General features: G+C 37.0%; 1 protein-coding gene across 1 annotated transcript in view; it reads right to left on the bottom strand.

The window, feature by feature from the left end:
* Nucleotides 1-2,014: 2,014 nt before the first annotated feature.
* LOC148943255 (integrator complex subunit 7-like) overlaps nt 2,015-18,443 on the bottom strand; it is a 48,401-nt gene continuing 31,972 nt past the window's right edge. Inside the window, exon 3 of the mRNA XM_089101613.1 lies at nt 2,015-2,217. Within this exon, the coding sequence (XP_088957739.1) occupies nt 2,084-2,217 (134 nt within the window). The 3' untranslated portion in view covers nt 2,015-2,083. The remainder of the gene's footprint in view (nt 2,218-18,443) is intronic.

Raw genomic sequence — 18,443 nt, 5'->3', positions numbered from 1 at the left:
TCAAAAGTTGAAACAATTCGAAATTACTACCAACAGAAGCAGGGCTATTCCCCCTCCCCTGCACCCTCGACCTTCTAGAGGCTATTCTGTCATTTGCGTTTCACTGAAAACCCAAAGCATCTTAAGGATCTTTCGTTCGTAGTTCTAAAATGAAAATTTTTTATTTTCTGTCAAACAAAATCTTGTACTGTTGAGATTACCAGGAATTTATATCATTATTCTCTGAACATAATGTTTATTTTTGTTAGTTTTTTCCAGTCATCTTGATTATTCTTATTGCAATTTTATTTTATTTCGTTTATTTTTTTTAAACATTAAACTACATTGTTCAGAATAAGTATAGTTTTCAGTAAAACGTAAATAACACAATATCCTTTAGAAGCTTTTGGGCAGGAGGAAGGCAGTAGTCCTGCTCCTGCCTATTTGTAGCAGTTGTTTTCGTTTTGCATTTGAACTGATTGTTCATTTCAATTTCTATCCGTTTTGGGATTCATTTATTCATCTTTAACAGTGTCTGTTATCTTTACGTTTAATATGATTATTAATTCTAATCTGTGTTTGTTGTGAATTTAATTTATCCACAACCATTAATATATGGTTGTTTTAATTTTGAAATATTAAAGGACTTTATTTATGCTTGTCTTAGGTTTCAGGATCTTCAGTTTTTATAGAAAAATGTTTTTCGGATTTTTTTTTTTTTTACTAATCCATTTCAGAAGGTGATTAATAGTTTTGATGTCTTTGTTTTTATCAGTCTCAAGTGAAAGATATTCAGGTACTTGTTATGAATCGGGTAAACACGCGAGAAAGACCGCATCGAAATCTCAAAGATGCTTTATGAAAAACAGGTTGAGGTATTGCTCACTCCGGAAAAAGATTTAAAATTTAGTTTTTTGGGGTTGAAGGAGCAAAAAAAGGTATCTATGTTTTATTTAATATATACTCTGCTACACCCCCCCCCCCCCCTCCCCAATGTGCAAATATATAGCCCAAATTTGTTCACAAACTATTATATTTTCATCCTATTTTGTTTTATTTCATTAGCATTAGTCACACTTCACTTTTCGTGTGTTTGCCGGATTCTTAACAAGCACCTATATTCATTTCAAGGGTCAGTTATTTACTTCTGGGTTTTATTTGAACGTTTTGTTACTTTCTTATCAAGTTTGTTTTTATTTACTTTTATGAGTATATTTTTTCACTGATGGCGTCATATTATGGCATATATGATGTGCCATAATATATGCCTTTTTTGTAGTAAACAAACGGCAAAAAAGTCGACATGACGTCAACATTTGATGAATCAAACAACTGCGAAGCATCAACTTAAATGACGAAATTGTTCATCGTGTCGACCGAAAGGCTAAATCAAACTATGCCTAGTTTTCATTTGGCGTCTTACAGATAATTTAGTGAGAAAATCAACTATTAACACTCAACAAAATATGAAATAATGGAAACAGTGGAATATGCCGAATAGGGACGTTTCGACAGGAAAAAGGGCATATATATGATGGCACAAAATCATGCTTTTTGGCCATGTACCTTAGGCTAAACTAAAAGCAGGGTGTTCTTTAATAGGGTGGGAAGGTTTCACAAGAATGGATTTGAGGAAAGCATGAATTGCAGCAAAGGAACTAATGAGTGAAAACCTAAACATTTTAGGTGTAGGGGGAGTTTGCGAAATTGCGTTCAGAGCTAGCGCAATTTATCTAGAGCTTGCGCAGCTGTGCTCAGGCAGGTTGGTCCTGTGATGCTTTGTCAGTAATTGCTGTAGTAATGTGTTGAACAGAGATTATGGTTACAGCTGTGCATTCAGCTCTCACTGAGTTTGTGATATCCCCAAATACATTCTACTATTCGTGCTAGGTATTGAGTTTGAGTGGCAATGTAACCCGAAAGGGCTGAGTGTTGGTTATGCCAAAAGAATTATTTTAACCAACCATAGCTTTGCAAAAACAAAATGTGCTAGCTTCGTGTGGATCAGCCTCTATCAACTAAATAAAAAATAGTTCACAAGAAAAAAAATTAAGAAAGCCCTGACAAATAGATACAAAAAAAGAAACACAAATAGAAAAATAAATTACCCATTTCGAAAAACTTCTGCTAGTTTCAGAAACGAGGCATTTACCAGAATGGGGAATGGATACTTTTCAAAGAGCGCAGGGAACTTCACAATAGCTTCACATTGTTCACCTGGCTTCACTGACCTTAAGCCTAGAAGAATGAAATAGAATAGAATATGTTTACTCACTACAGTAGCCTAGAGTCAACATGAACAATAAACCAGTTAAATAGCATAGCACAACACAAAAAATTCAGCAACAACAAACAACCAAAGTAACAAGCACTATTACAAATCGAAATATAAAGAGACATAGAAAACGTCAAGCAATAAAAGCAGGAGTTAAAATGATAAATAAGATACTACGCAACGGAACTATTGTATCTTTCTGTCACCGATGTGAAATTTTCGTGAAGTAAAAGTCTAGTGGCATCCATTCTATCTGGTCTAGTATGATATATTGAACAAGATATTATCAAACATATCATGATTTTGCAAACAAAATGATGGGTGACAATCACAATCACAGATTACAACCATTATGGTTGAAGGGGTAGCTGCAACCTATTAAAGGACGAACCACAACCCTTAGCAGTAATATGATGAACTTTATCGATCCTTTATGTAACAAAACATTAAAACTAAGTTTAAAAAATCAAAAAAAAAATTAATTTAATATTTTTTATTTAGTTTTGAATACCAAAAACCAATATATTTGACACCTTTATGCTTCATAACTGTGAAAAATTAAATCTTTTCAAAGCGACAACTAGATAAAAACAATGGCTCCTCGAAAAATAAATAAATGACAATAAAACACAAAAAACATATCCGTTCAGGGGGGAAATGCGAAATTTCCCAACATTCCGTTCAGGGGAAACATTTCTGATTTATAGTGGCTTCTTATATCAGCTCATGGTACTCTGGCAATGCAAGCAAAACTTGACGGCAAATTTTTACGGAAATTGCCCCTTATTAAGTTTTTTCCTTGTGTTTTCTTTAATTATTAATTAAAAAAAACTTTTTCCACAAAATAAGTTTTTCAAAGAAAAGTAATGAACTCCATTAAACAAAAAATGAACAAAAATAAAATCAAATAATCTACCAAGCTCGAAACTACCACAAATCAGCATCGATAAATAAATGAAACCTAAAACGAACAAAAATTACGATAAATAACCGAGTCAAAGTCAAAACGAGCAGAGAGTAACATAAGTTGGGCTCAAAACCTCTATGCCTTCCCATGGCCAGATCATAATTTGCATTTTACAAAAAAAAACACAAATGAATATGCATTGTCAGTTTAATATATATATATATATATATATATATATATATATATATATATATATATATATATATATATATATATATATATATATATATATATATATATATATATATATATATATATATATATATATATATATATATATATATATATATATATATATATATATATATATATATATATATATATATATATACTGATATTTAGTAATCAAAATCTTAATATTATTTGATTTATTAAAGTTATAAAAGTAAAAACAAGCCCTCCAATCACTTTCGACTATTAAAAAGGGCATCAGCCCTTTCTATTTTCAATCGAATGAGCCCCTTTCGAAGTTCTCGAGGTAACCCCTTTAATACGAAGTGCCCTGGTCTAAACAACAACAGAAACAAAAAATACTACTAATTACTTTCGACTGTTAAAAAGGGCACTAGCTCTTTGAATTTCAAATCGAATGAGCCCTTTTCTGAAGTTTCTACGACAACGTATTCTATAAAAACCTAATATGCCCCCAAGGCATAACTTAAAACCCGTGCCCTAAGGGCTGTGGCGGAGTATAATCCTCAAAAACATATTTTCTATGCGTAAATCAACTGCGCTGAACAAAATGGCTATCTCAAAATTTTGTTGGATGTGTTTGGGGGAATGATGGGCGTGGGGGGGGGGGCTAGTTGCCCTCCAATCACTTTCGACTATTAAAAAGGGCACTAGCTCTTTGAATTTTCAATCGAATGAGCCTTTTTTGAAGTTTCTACGACAACGTCTTCTATAAAAACCTTAAATGTCCCCAGGACATAACTTAAAACCCTTGCCCCGAGGGTTGTGGGGGAGTGTCCTCCTCAAAAACATATTTTCTATCTGGAAATCAACTACGCTGAACAACATGGTTATCTGAAAATTTTGATTGGATCTGTTTGGGGAAATGATGGGCGTGGGGGGGGCTAGTTGCCCTCCAATCACTTTCGACTCTTACTGATGGAACCAGCCCTTTGAATTTCCAATCGAATGAGCCTCTTTTGAAGTTTCTACGGCAACGCCTTCTATAGAAACCTTATATGCCCCCAGGGCTTAACTTAAAACCCTTGCCCAGAGGGTTGTGGGGGAGTGTCCTCCTCAAAAACATATTTACTATCTGGAAATCATCTACGCTGAACAAAATGTCTATCTCAAAATTTTGATTGGATGTATTTAGGGGAATGGTGGGCGTGAGGGGGGGGGGGCTAGTTGCCCTCCAATCACTTTCGACTATTAAAAAGGGCACAAGCCACTCCAATTTGCAATCGAATGAGCCCTTTTCGAAGTTTCTAAGACAACTCCTTCGATACGAAGTGCCCGGGTATGGAGAAAAAAAAAACAACACATTGTGCCTACATCGTTCTTTACTTAGGCAGCGCTAGCGTCAAGTTTCTATGACAACACCTTCTATAAAAACCGTATATGCCCCCAGGCCATAACTTAAAACCCTTGCCCCGAGGGTTGTGGGGGAGTGTCCTCCTCAAAAACATATTTTCTGTCTGGAAAACAACTACGGTGAACAAAATGGCTATCTCAAAATTTTGATTGGATGTGTTTGGGGGAATGCGGGGGGTGGGGGGCTAGTTGCCCTCCAATCACTTACGAATATTAAAAAGGGTACTAGCCCTTTGAATTTCCAATCGAATGAGCCTGTCTTGAAGTTTCTACGACAACGCCTTCTATAAAAACCTTATATGCCCCCAGGGCATAACTCAAAACCTTTGCCCCGAGGGTTGTAGGAGAGTGTTCTCCTCAAAAACATATTTTGTATCTGGAAATCAACTACACTGAACAAAATGGCTATCTCACAATTTTAATTGGATGTGCTTGGGGGACTGCGGGGCGCGGGAGGGAGGTGAGTTGCCGTCTAACCACTTTTGACTCTCGTACACGGCACTAGCCCTTTGAGTTTACAATTGAATGAGTCCTTTTTTAATTCTTTAGGCCAACACCGTCATTAAAAACCTTATACGCCCCAAGAGCATAACTTAATATCCTTGCCCTGAGGGTTTTGGGGGACTCAAAAAGATATTTTCTATCTGGAAATCAACTACGCTGAACAAAATGGCTATCTAAAAATTTTGATTGGATGTATTTGGGGGAATGATTGGCGTGGGGGGGGGCTAATTACCCTCCAATCACTTTCGACTATTAACGCGAGCATGAACCCTCAGAATTTCCAAACGAACGCACCTGTTTTGAAATGTCTTTGTTAATGCCGTCTATAAAAACCTGAAATGCCCCCAGTCCCGCACTTGAAACCCTTGCCCCGAGGTTTGTGGGGGAGTGGCCATCACGAGAAGATACTTTCTATCTGAAAATCAACTACACCGAACAAAATAAAAATCCAGAACATTTGAGTGGAGGTGTTTGGCGGAATGATGAGCGTGGGGGGGGGGCTAGTTGCCCTCCAATCACTTTCAATTATTAAAAAGGGCACTAGCCCTTTGAATTTCCAATCGAATGAGCCTTTTTGAAGTTTCTACGACAAAACTTTCTATGAAAACCTTATAAGCTCCCATAGCATAGCTTAAGACCCTTGCCTCGAGATTTATAGGGGAGAGTCCTTCTCAACAACAAATTTTCTATGTGGAAATGATCTCCGATGAAAGAATTAGCAATCTCATAATTCTTATTGTATGAGTTTGAGAGAATAATGGGCGTGGGGGGGGGCTAGTTACCCTCCAATCACTTTCGACTGTTAAAAAGGGCAGTAGCCCTTTGAATTTCCAATCGTAATGAGCCTTTTTTAAAGTTTCTAGAACAACGCCTTCTATAAAAACCTTATATGCCCCCAAGGGCATAACTTAAAACCCTTGCCCCGAGGGTTGTGGGGGAGTGTCCTCCTCAAAAAGATATTTTCTATCTGACAATCAACTACGCTGAACAAAATGGCTATCTCAAAATTTTATTGGCTGTGTTTGGGGGAATGATGGGCGTGAGGGGTGGGGCTAGTTGGCCTCCAATCACTTTCGACTATTAAAAAGGGCACTAGCCACTCCAATTTGTAATCGAATGAGCCCTTTTCGAAATTTCTACGACAACTCCTTCGATACGAAGTGCCCGGGTATGGAGAAAAAAAACACATTGTACCCACAACGTTCTTTACTTAGACAGCGCTAGCGCGCTGCCTATGATACGAGCTTCCTTGCGTACGAATAACAGCACCAATTACTAATAAACGAACACATATTTAGGATCACCATAAAAAATTTACTTTTTGATCGAATGTTATCAATTGTTAGGCTCTTACACTTTCATTAAAGGATCAAAATCTATTGGCAGGCAGTCAACAATGGGGCAACACAAATTTCTTCTACGGTTTTTACATATTCTGCTATTTTGCTTTTGGTTTCCTTATAATTACTTTATAGTCCCAAATTTCCAAGGGGGGCTATGCCCCCCCTGCCAGCGCCCATGTTTAGCAGTGGCAACAATTGGAAGAGGGCAGCAGAGCTTTCAATACTACCCTCCTATATTTGAAAAAAAAAACTTTTTGATATATTGATATTTTAATTGAAAAATTATTCTTGTTTTGATATTTTCAGAAGCAACGCTCTAGTGTTCCCCATCAAAAAGTTCGTTATAACGAACTGTATAGTAAGAACGACTCGTCTAAATAGTAATCAAAACTCTAAAAACGGAATTTTCATACCACTAGATACATAAAAAAATGGATTTTTAGGCTGATTTTAAATATATAAATTTCATCAAGTTTACTCATATCCATCAAAAGTTACCAGCCTGAGAAAATTTGCTTTATTTTCAAAAAAAGGGGAAATATCCTCTAAAAGTCATAGAATTTTAATTTCTCAAAATGACTTATCTGCTGAATCTTAAGAACGACTGAAAGTTTTAAGTTGAAACTTACAGGGCAGGTTGAAACTTGAAGGGGGTTTTATAAGTGGTTGGAGGGCAACCAACCCCCCTCCAAGGCATCCGCCTTGTTCAAAATACTCTAAAGTTCAAATAACTAAGCCTCCTATAACCCCCTACAGCCCCTGGGACAGGGCTTGTCAATTTTGCAAGTGTTCCTGTTTTTGCATATACAGTAATGCCGGTTGTTGGGAGAAGAGAGCGTGTTTGATAGCTGACCTTCTCCCCAAAAAACGATCAAAGTTTTGAAAGAACCATCTTGTTTATAATTAGTCTAAAGGTCAAATAAAAATACCTCCGTGGATGAAATAACCCTCAAAGCCCCTGGGACAAGAGTTGTAAGTTAGGCCAGTTGTCCATTGTTAAAATAAAAGGTTTTTTACTGGGAAAGGGAGGGCATATTTGATCCTAGGTCTCTAAAACTGTTAAAGCATTAAGGTGAAACTGTAAGAAAATGTTGAGAGGATTTTAGAACACAAAGAAAACACACTATTTGCATGTTAGATTTCAGAAGGGCGCACCCGCTGTGTCAAAGGAACGGCCAAGTATATTAAAATTAAACTTCCATGGTATGTTGAGGTCGATGTTGAAGAAAGTTGGCAGGGGAGCCAGCTCCCTCCTCTCGCCCTATTCAAAAATTCAAGAAGGCATTGCTTTCCTCCCATGGTTGGGGGGGGGGTACTTTTGATTCGCTGTGATTCAGCATTTTTGCTATTTTTATTATAATTCCATAACTTAGAGATCTCTAGTGCTGATTCTATATAAGTAGGCTAAGGTAAGGACTAGGTATAACAACCTTTAGTTGGCATTTCACTTTTTATATGTTTAGCCAACTGCTATTAATTCACATATTTTGTCTTTTGTGATGTATATTATTAAAAACACCCTCTACCTATCTACCCTACTCTACCCTCACCCTGTACCTATCTTCTAATTAAGCTGCTAATGTCCATCTATTTTACGAAGTGTACAGTGCTTGTTGCTTCTAGCACCTAAAACTATCTTGAAAACTTTAATTTTATAAAACCACATTTAATGTCTTTCAGTTTTTTTTTTACTTTCTATTCACACTTTCTTGACTCTTTTTATCTAATTTTTCACTTCACCTATAACTGGGAGGTAATATATCTATAATATCTACTTTTTGAACTTAATTTGCTGGGCTTTCATTCATGAGGCTAAGCGCTCCAGTGCAAGGGACCGCCCTAGTGGCGGACTTGCGATATTGGTTGACGACAGTATCGACTGTCCTAAACTTGAGTCGTGCGATTTCTACCTAGCAGTCGAGTTCCCTGGCCCCAGTACTTTCACGCTGGTCAATGTCTACCTACCAACTAACATGAACACGGATCTCAGTGAAAAACGGTATGCCGAGGCTTGTGGTCGACTCGGAAGACTGCTCCGCAAACTGGGGAATTCGCGGATTTTAGTCTGCGGTGACTTCCAGTGTGACCCTCTCTTGAAAAGAAAGTTACAAGACGTTCTTGTGACATGTATTCCGAGTGAATGTACTCTTTACACTAAAGATCAAAACTTTACGTTCATTCACAACTCAGGAAGCACAAGCAATATTGATCACGTCTTTTCAAACTTCACTATCCCCTAGCCTATACAGGTGGATTCAGAGCATACAGCAAGTGACCATCTCGGTCTCAAATTCCGTGTTCCTTTTAGTCGCTCAGTGAAATCAAGAAATCGAGGTTACATAGAAAGACGCGAGTGGAAAAACATTAATATTGATCTGTATCAATCGACCTGTGACGAAATTTTAGGCAAAATAAAAGTTCCATTTCAGCTTCTGGTCAATGGGTGTGATGAAAAAATCGCACTCAACACATATTGTGCTGAAATCACCCACGCACTAAAAGTTGCTTAGTCTGCATCTGTACCTAGTGCAGTTATTAAGAAAGGTACTAGGAAAAGGGGATGGAGCGACCATCCTTACGTGAATCATGCTAAAAGGAGGTCTAAGATGTGGTACTCAGTGTGGCGCGAATCTGGCAAGCCTAGGTCAGGTACTGTTTTCAATCTCTTTCGTAAAACAAACAGAGAATACAAAGCATGTGTGGATGAGCTTAAAGTGGAGGAAGCAGAAACTGCTTCGAAAGAGGCTATCCACGACCCGCAAAATATGTGGAAAAAGTTTCCAAGTAGTAGAGTACAGCCAAAGCATTGTGCCACAGTACCTGAAGAACAGTGGTTAGAACATTACTCGAAGGTTTTCGGGTCAAAAAATATTCCTTTGAAAAAAGAATATGATGAATCGTTAAAATCACGTCTTGATTCGCTTCTGAAACAGAGAAATTATTTTGTGGTTTCTAAAAATAATGTTTCAAGGGCTGTTAGCCAGTTAAAGGGTAATAAGGCTCCCGGTCTTGATGGTGTTAGTGGTAATCATCTACGCAATGGTTCCCCGCTTTTGCTTCAGCATATGCAACTACTCTTTCAGATGTGTATAGATAGTGCGACCGTTCCTAACTCGTTCTGTACCGGGGTTGTTACAAATATCCTCAAGAAAGGAAAATAAGCGAATGAGTGTGGAGGCTATAGGCCTATTACTGTCTCAAGTACGCTGAGCAAAGTGTTGGAAAGATTAGTTCTTAGCGAAATTGCATCGAAATGTGTTATAGACCACAGACAGTTTGGATTTCGAAAATATCTCAGCTGCGCTTTTGACCATAGACTTCTAAAGCGTATTCTTGCTAAGGCTGAACTACTCGGGTTGTCCGTGTATGTATGTAGTGTCGATATTTCTTCTGCATTTGAGTCAGTCATCCAGTCCGCCGTCTTCCAGACCCTGCTAGATGCTGGTTTGAACACCCATATAGTGGCTATGTTATCCTGTTGGTACTCTAATAGCTATATAAGAGTGAAATTCAGCCTTGAAGACTTAGTGCGCCAGTTAAACTAAATAGATGGCTTCGACAAGGCTCAGTTCTAAGTCTGATATTATTTAACACTTTGACTTCTAAGGTTACAAAACAAATCTCTGGTGGGCTTAGCCTTGATCTTTGTGATCTGAGTCTAATAAGCTATGCCGATGATTTACTTATGTTGAGTTTTTCTCTGAGTCTATTGCAGGATAATTTAGATAAGCTTGTATCTGGCTATAGAGCTATTGGTCTGCAAATTAATGGTAAGAAAACTGACTTTCTGGTTTTCAACTCAACGAAATGGGATGCACCAGAACCAACTGTTTCAATAGACAACGCTGCTATTGCACTGTCTTCGTCGCTTATATACTTAGGTCTTTTGTAGGGTCGAGATAAGAAAGCAACTAGAATTTTTTGCCTTGACACCCTTATGTCAAACCTACGAATTAGCTACGCTAAACTGGCTCCCCTGAAGTATTCATACAATCGGCAAATTCTGGCGAGGCTATATAGAGCGGTGGCACTCCCACATATTCTTTACCTGTCCCCTGTATGGGAATGGTTTACGGAAACAGAGTGACTAAAGGCTATATCTGCGTTCTGCATATATTTAAAATTTCTGTTACGAGTACCACTGTTCGAGAGAAATACATTTCTCTTGGACAAGTATCTTATTCCAGAGCCTCGTGAAGTTGTGGTAACGCATGAAACCAATGCTAGAAAAGGTGCACTGGAGCACCTTTACGATTTCCTTCCGTTGCACGTCATGTACGAGCTGTGAATGTATATAGTGTATATAATTTAATCGTTTATTTTTGAAGTAATGTTTTTTTTTCTTTTGTTTTTCCCTTACTCCGCCATGTTTTTGTTTTATTGGTGGGCTAAAATAAACTATCTATCTATCTATCTATTGTATATTAATGGTAATAGTCCCATTTCTACATGAGACTTGGAGACACCTTTAACAAATTTTGGTATATATTATCAGGTCCTGGAGGTGAATTTGGTTTCTCCTTATATTTGTCAATGATTATCTAGAAAAGAATTTGTTCTATGGCTCATAATTCTCTTGTATTCCTTGCTGATGGACTTTCATATCTGTCTCCCTCTGTTTTTGAATATTTTAATCTGTTTATCCAATCGCAGTTTCTGAGCTGTGTCGACTTTTTGTTGTTCATCCATGAGAAATTGTTTCTGCTTTGTGTTGTTCCCCTGTTCATATTTATCAGGAACCTTTATGCTTTTATGCCTTCTAATATCAAGTTTGTTTCTGAAGCTACTCTGTAATTTCATATGGGCTTCCAGCACTGTTTTCTGGAGTTAAGTCGTATTTTTTCAATATTATTATGTAGATTTCTGTCCAAATTTTGCAAAATAAAATTTTTTTGAAGGCTTTCTTCATTGCATGAAACTATTCTCTAGCCCATTTCCATTATTTTCAATTGGAACATTTCAATTTTTCTTGACAGTTCTATTTTTTCCTCTGTCATTGTCTTCAAATTAAATTCATCATCTATCCCAATAATTAGGGCCTAGTTAACATTTTTAATGCTTAATCTTTTCCTCTTTCTATAACGGAGACAGTAAGTTTTAAGTTTGTTTGTTTTAAGTTAAGTTTGTTCAGCAGGGTTGAGTTCTATCCCTGTTCCTGTGTACGAAATGTTACGCGCCTGAGAAATTTTGCCCTCTTTTCAAAAAAAGGGGAAAACACCCCCTAAAAGTTATAGAATCTTAATGAAAATCACACTATCACATTCAGCGTATCAGAGAACCTTACTGTAGAGGTTTCAAGCTCCTATCTGCAAAAATGTGGAATTTTGTATTTTTTGCCAGAAGAAAGATCACGAATGTGTGTTTATTTGCCTTTTTTTCCAGGGGTGATCGTATCGACCCAGAGGTCCTAGAATTTTGCGAAAGGGTTTATTTGAACAAAAATTAAAATTTATAGTGCCCTTTTTAATTAAAAACAAAAAAAATAAAAATAAAATCACTTAAAAAAAAACTGCATTTTAGATGTCTTTTCATATTTTCAAAGATAGTTGGTTTTTTAAGAAATCATAACCATATATGAAGTAATAAGTGACGTGACGTAAGATCTAACACCGATTGTGTTCTAATAACCATATATAACGTAATGTGTGACGTTACGTAAAAATAAAAAAAATCAATTTTTATAGTATTTATATTAAAGAGCAAATTATAACCAATAGAAATTAAAATATTTAAATATGTAATTATATGTATGATTACATAAAGGACCGATATAGAACATCATAAATGATAATAGTCATAATATTAAAGGACGAACTGTTGCCTATAGTAAATGATAAATATTCTAGTGAAGATCCAGGTTGCAGTGGTAGCTAGGTTGTGGTAAAGAATGAACTCTAACCCATAGTAATTAATTTAATTTTGAAAAGAAGGAATTACGGTAAAAACCTTTATGGTGGTATAAGTAAACTACAATTACATTAAAGAACGACTTTCCCATGTTAACTGAAATAATTTATTGACAATATAACTTTAAACTAACATCTTTTGAAAGTTGTTTCTCTACGGTATGTTATATAAAAGATCAGTCTAGTTAGTCATAAATACGGGTTATCTTAGTTTCATCGGTATCACGGCTGTGGAGATTTTTGAAACCTAGTAAAGAACGAGCTATGGCACATATTGGTCTTAGTTAGCTGCTCAGAATTTCATCTCTTACTATTCCAAATAATAATAATAGAACAAACTCTAGTCCATAGTATCAAACGCGAGGACGACCCAAACAACACAAATTTTCGAACATTTAGCCGACGCTGTAAAACATTTGGGACAGGGATTCACGAGCAATACTATGAACAATCTTTGACACAGTAGTATCAGTCTTGAAATAGCATTCATTCCATGATCAAACTGTTCGTGGGAACGAACTGTATAGTAAGAGCAACCCGTCTCAATAGTAACCGAAACTCTAAAAAACGGATACCAATTTTGATACCAATATATAAATCAAAAGAATCGGATTTTATTCTGATCTTAAATATGTAAGTTTCATCAAGTTTAGTTATACCCATCAAGTTACGAGCCTAAGAAAGTTTGCCCTATTTTTGAAAAAGGGAAAAAACACCCCCTAAAAGTCATAGAATCTTAATGAAAACCACACCATCAGATTCAGCGTATCAGCAAACCTTCCTGTAGAGGTTTCAAGCTCCTATCTGCAAAAACGTAGAATTTTGTGTTTTTTGTCAGAAGAAAGATCACGGATGCGTGTTTATTTGCCTTTTCTACCAGGGGTGATTGTATCGACCCAGTGGTCCTAAAACGTTGCACGAGGGCTCATTCAAACGAAAATTAAAAGTTGTAGTGCCTTTTTAATCAAAAAACAAAAAAATCAAAATAGAATCACTTTTTCAAAAAACAGCATTTTTGTCACTTTTATCACTTGTCATCACTTTTATCACTTGTCTTCACTTTTATCACTTATCTTTTCATATTGTTCATATGCAGCGCGATAGCGCTGCCTAAGTAAAGAACGATGTGGGTACAATGTTTTTTTTTCCTCCATACCCAGGCACAAGGGCTCATTCGATTGGAAATTGGAGTGGATAGTGCCCTTTTTAATAGTCGAAAGTGATTGGAGGGCAATTAGACCCCCCTCAAGCCCATCATTCCTCCAAACCCATCCAATCACAATTTTGCGATAGCCATTTTGTTCAGCGTAGTTCATTTCCATGTAGAAAATATGTTTTTGAGGAGGACACTCCCCCACAACCGTCGGGGCAAGAGTTTCAAGTTATGGCCTGAGGGCATTTAAGAACGATGTTGGCACAATGTCTCATATTTTTTTTTCTTCTTCTTTAGAGCAGGGCACTTCGTATCGAAGAAATTGTCGTAGAAACTTCGAAAAGGTTTCATTCAATTGGAAATTGGAGTGGCGTGTGTCCTTTTTAACAGTCGAAAGTGATTGAAAGGCAACTAACACCCCTTCCACGCCCACCATTTCCCGAAACATATACAATCAAAATTTTGATATAGCCATTTTGTTCAGTGTAGTTGATTTCCAGATAGAAATTATTTTTTTGAGGAGGACACTCCCCCACAGCCTTCAGGGCAAGGGTTGTCAGTTATGCCCTGGGGGCATATAAGGTTTTTATAGTAGGCATTGTCGTAGAAACTTTAAAAAACGCTCATTCGACTGAAAATTCTGTTGTTGAAAGCGATGTTGTAAAAACATCAAAAACTGCTGATTAAATAAGAGACTGAAAGGGTTAGTGACCTTTTTAATAGCTGAAAGTGTCTGGACGGCAACTAACGCCCCATTCACGCCCACCATGTTTTATAATATACTCAATCAAAACTTTGAGATATCTAGTTTAGTCAACACAATAGGTTGTTATAAACGTTAGGCCATTTGGGATAATAACCCCCTCAGAGTCCTTAGTGCATGGATTTTAAGTTATGCCCTGCGGGCCTTTAAAGTTTATACAGAAAGTTTTTGTAAAAAATTCAAAAACGGCTCATCTGTTTGGAAATTGAAAAGGCCCTTTTTAATATTTGAAAGTGAGTGGAGAGTAACTGACCCCCCTCTCATGCCTACCATTTCTCCAAACACATTCAATCAAAATTTAGAGATAGCCATTTTCTTCAACGTAGTTGAAAGTTCTAAAAATTGTGTATTTAAGGATGACAAACCCCCCAGAGTCCCCAGGGCAAAGGTTCTAAGTTAAGATTAAAATCGAAATGCACTGTGATAATACTAATTCCCAATAAGGCATCGCAGCAGTATTCCAAGAACGATTGAGGGCATTATATTCAAACTTTCGGGGCTGCTTCTGCTCTTAAAATTTAACCAAATCAAAATAGCGTAAGTGTATGCAAGCTATCAAAGAAAGTAAACAGATTTTTTTGCGAATGGTATCAAGTTTACTATTTCAGATTAACTAGAGGAGGCATGAAACTAAATTAAATACTACTATTTGTGTCCAGATTTTTAAGTGGGTGCATGTTGTTAAAAATTGCTGAAAAATTTTCTCCAGCATACAAATAGCAGGCCAAACTATAAAGTCTTAATAAAAAGAACAGATTTAAACTGTTATTTTCTTTTTCATTGAAAAGACTAGGTCAATATAAAAAGAACAGAAATTAATTAAAAAACCTTTTTGCACAAAATAAGTTTTTCAAAGAAAAGTAAAGAACTCCATTAAACAAAAAATGAGCAAAAATAAAATCGAATAATCTACCAAGCGTGAAACTACCACAAATCAGCATCAATAAATAAATGAAACCCAAAACGGACAGAAATTACAATAAATAACCGAGTCAAACTCAAAACGAGCAGAAATTAACATAAGTAGGGTTCAAAGCCCCTATTCCTACCCAAGGCCAGAACATAATTTGCACTTTACTGAAAAAAATACAAATGGAATATGCATTGTCAGTTTAATATACATATACTGATTTCTGTTAATCAAAATGTTAATATTATTTGATTTATTAAAGTTAAAAAAGTTAAAAAAGTATACATAAAATAATGTTTTATTTTATGTGATCTTTGAACTATTTTTTACGAAAGGCATTTGGGAAAAAAGGGTTGGGGGGCTGGTTACCCTCCAATATCTTTTGACGCTTAAAAAGTAAACTAGAACTTTCAATTTCCAATCAAATGAGCCCTCTCTGAATTTTATACGAGCATTCCTTCCATAAGAACCATATATGCCCCAAGGGCACTAGAACTCGTTTGGGGAAAAGGCCTAATTTCCTGAACTTTCGACTACGTTGAACAAAATGGATATCTCAAAATTTTGATTGGATGTGTTTGGGAAGATGGTGGGCGTGAGAGGGGGTTTAGTTGCCCTTTAATCAATTTCGACTATTAAAAGAACACTAGCCATTTCAATTTACAATTGAACGGGCCGTTTTTGATGCTTTTACAACATCGCTTTCAATAAAAACCTTACATGCTCCCAGAAAATAACTTACAGCCATTGCCCTGAGGGTTGTGTGGGAGGGGGGGGGGGGTTGTCATCCTTAAATACCTAATTTCCAAAACTTTCAACTACGTTGAACAAAATAGTTATCTAAAAATTTTGATTGGATGTGTTTGGGGAAAGGTGGGCCTGACAGGGGGGTTAGTTGCCCTCAAATCACTTTTGGCTATTGAAAAGGGCACTAGACCTTTGAATTTCCCATCGAATGAGCCCTTTTTCAAGTTTCTACAACAAAGATTTCAATAAAAACCTAATATGTCCCCAGGGCACACAGCCGTTGCACTGAAGACTGTGGGGGGGGGGGTCACCCTCAAGGGTATATTTTCCGGAACTGCGCGGAACAAAATGGTTATCTCAAAATTTTGATTGGATATGTTTGGGGAAATTCTGGGCGTGCAAAGAATGTTAGTTGCCTTCCAATCACTTTCGACTATTAAAAAGGACACTAGCCATTTCAATTTCCAATCGAATGAGCCCTTTTTGAATTTTCTACGACAATGAGTTCAAAAAAAACTGATATATCCCTAGGGCATAACTCACAACCCTTGTCCTGAGGGCTGTGGGGGAGTGTCCTCCTAAAAAACATAATTTCTATCTGGAAATCAACAACGCTGAACAAAATGGCTATCTAAAAATTTTGATTGGATGTGTTAGAGGGAAAGGTGGGCGGGAGAGGGAGGTTAGTTTCCCTCAAATCACTTTGTCTATTAAAAATGGCACTAGAACTTTGAATTTCCAATCGAATGAGCCCTTTTTCAAGTTTCTACGACAAAGATTTCAGTAAAAACTTATATGCCCCCAGGGCATAATTTATACACCCTTGCCATTAAGACTGTGGGGGGGGGGGAGTGTCCTGGTCAAAGGTATAATTTCCTTAACTTTAAACTGTGTGGAACAAAATGGCTATCTCAAAATTTTGATTGAATGTGTTTGGGGAAATGGTGGGCGTGGAAGCGGTGTTAGTTGCCTTCCAATTACTTTCGACTATTAAAAAGAGCACTAGCCATTTCAATTTCTAATCGAATGAGCCCTTTTTGAGGTTTTTACGATAACGCGCTCTATAAAAACCTTATATGCCCCCGGGCCTTAACTTACAACTCTTGCCCTGAGGGAAGTGAGGTGGTAGTCATCCTCTAAAACCTAATTGCCTGAAGGCTGTGGGGGAGTGTCCTCCTCAAAACATAATTTCTATATAAAAATCAACTATGCTGAACAAAATGGTTATCTCAAAATTTTGATTGGATGTGTTTTGGGAAATGGTGGGCGTGGAAGAGGTGTTTGTAACCTTCCAATCTCTTTCGACTATTAAAAAGGACACAAGCCACTTCAATTTCCAATTGAATGAGCCCTTTTCGAAGTTTTTACGACAGCTTCTTCGATACGAAGTGCCCTGGTCTAAAGGAAAAAAATAATAAATAATACATTGTGCCAACATTCTTCTTATATGCCCTCAGGGCATAAATTAAAGCCCTTGCCCCGAGGGTTGTGGGGGAGTGTCCTCCTCAAAAACATATTTTCTATCTGGAAATCAACTACGCTGAACAAAATGGTTATCTAAAAATTTTTATTGGATGTGTTTGGGGGAATAATGGGCGTGGGGGTGGGGGCTAGTTGCCCTCCAATCACTTTCGACTATTAAAAAGGGCACCATCCCTTTGAATTTCCAATCAAATGAGCCTTTTTTGAAGTTTCTACGACAACATCTTCTATAAAAACCTTAAATACCCCCAGGGAATAACTTACAACCCTTGCCCTGACGGCTGTGGGAGAGTGTTCTCAAAATATTAATTTCTATCTGGAAATCAAATACGCTAAACGAAATGGCTATCTCAAAATTTTGATTGAATATGTTTTGGGAAATGGTGGGTGTGGAAGGGGTGTTAGTTGCCTTCCAATCACTTTCGACTATTAAAAAGGGCACAAGCCACTTCAATTTCCAATTGAATGAGCCCTTTTCGAAGTTTCCACGACAAATTCTTCGATACAAAGTGCCCTGCTCTAAAGGAAAAAAATAATAAATAATACGTTGTGACAACATCGTTCTTATATGCCCTCAGCGCAGAACTTAAAACCCTTGCCCCGAGGGTTGTGAGGGATTGTTCTCCTCAAGAAAATATTTTCTATGTGGAAGTCAACTACGCTGAACAAAAAGGCAATCTCAAAATTTTGATTGGATGTGTTTCGGGGAATGATAGGCGTGGGAAGCGGGCTAGTTGCCCTCCAATCACTTTCGACTATTAAAAAGGGCACTATCCACTCCAATATCCCATCGAATGAGCCCTTTTCGAAGTTTCTACGATAATTCCTTCGATACGAAGTGCCCGGGTATAGAGAAAAAAAAATAAACA

Source organism: Artemia sp. Qi Xiang Cuo, chromosome 15 (assembly GCF_049724085.1).
Source record: "Artemia sp. Qi Xiang Cuo chromosome 15, ASM4972408v1, whole genome shotgun sequence".
In the NCBI taxonomy this organism is placed as follows: Eukaryota; Metazoa; Arthropoda; class Branchiopoda; order Anostraca; family Artemiidae; genus Artemia; species Artemia sp. Qi Xiang Cuo.
The sequence above is the reverse complement of the archived record's forward strand: the minus strand, read 5'-3'. Positions and strand labels throughout refer to the sequence as shown.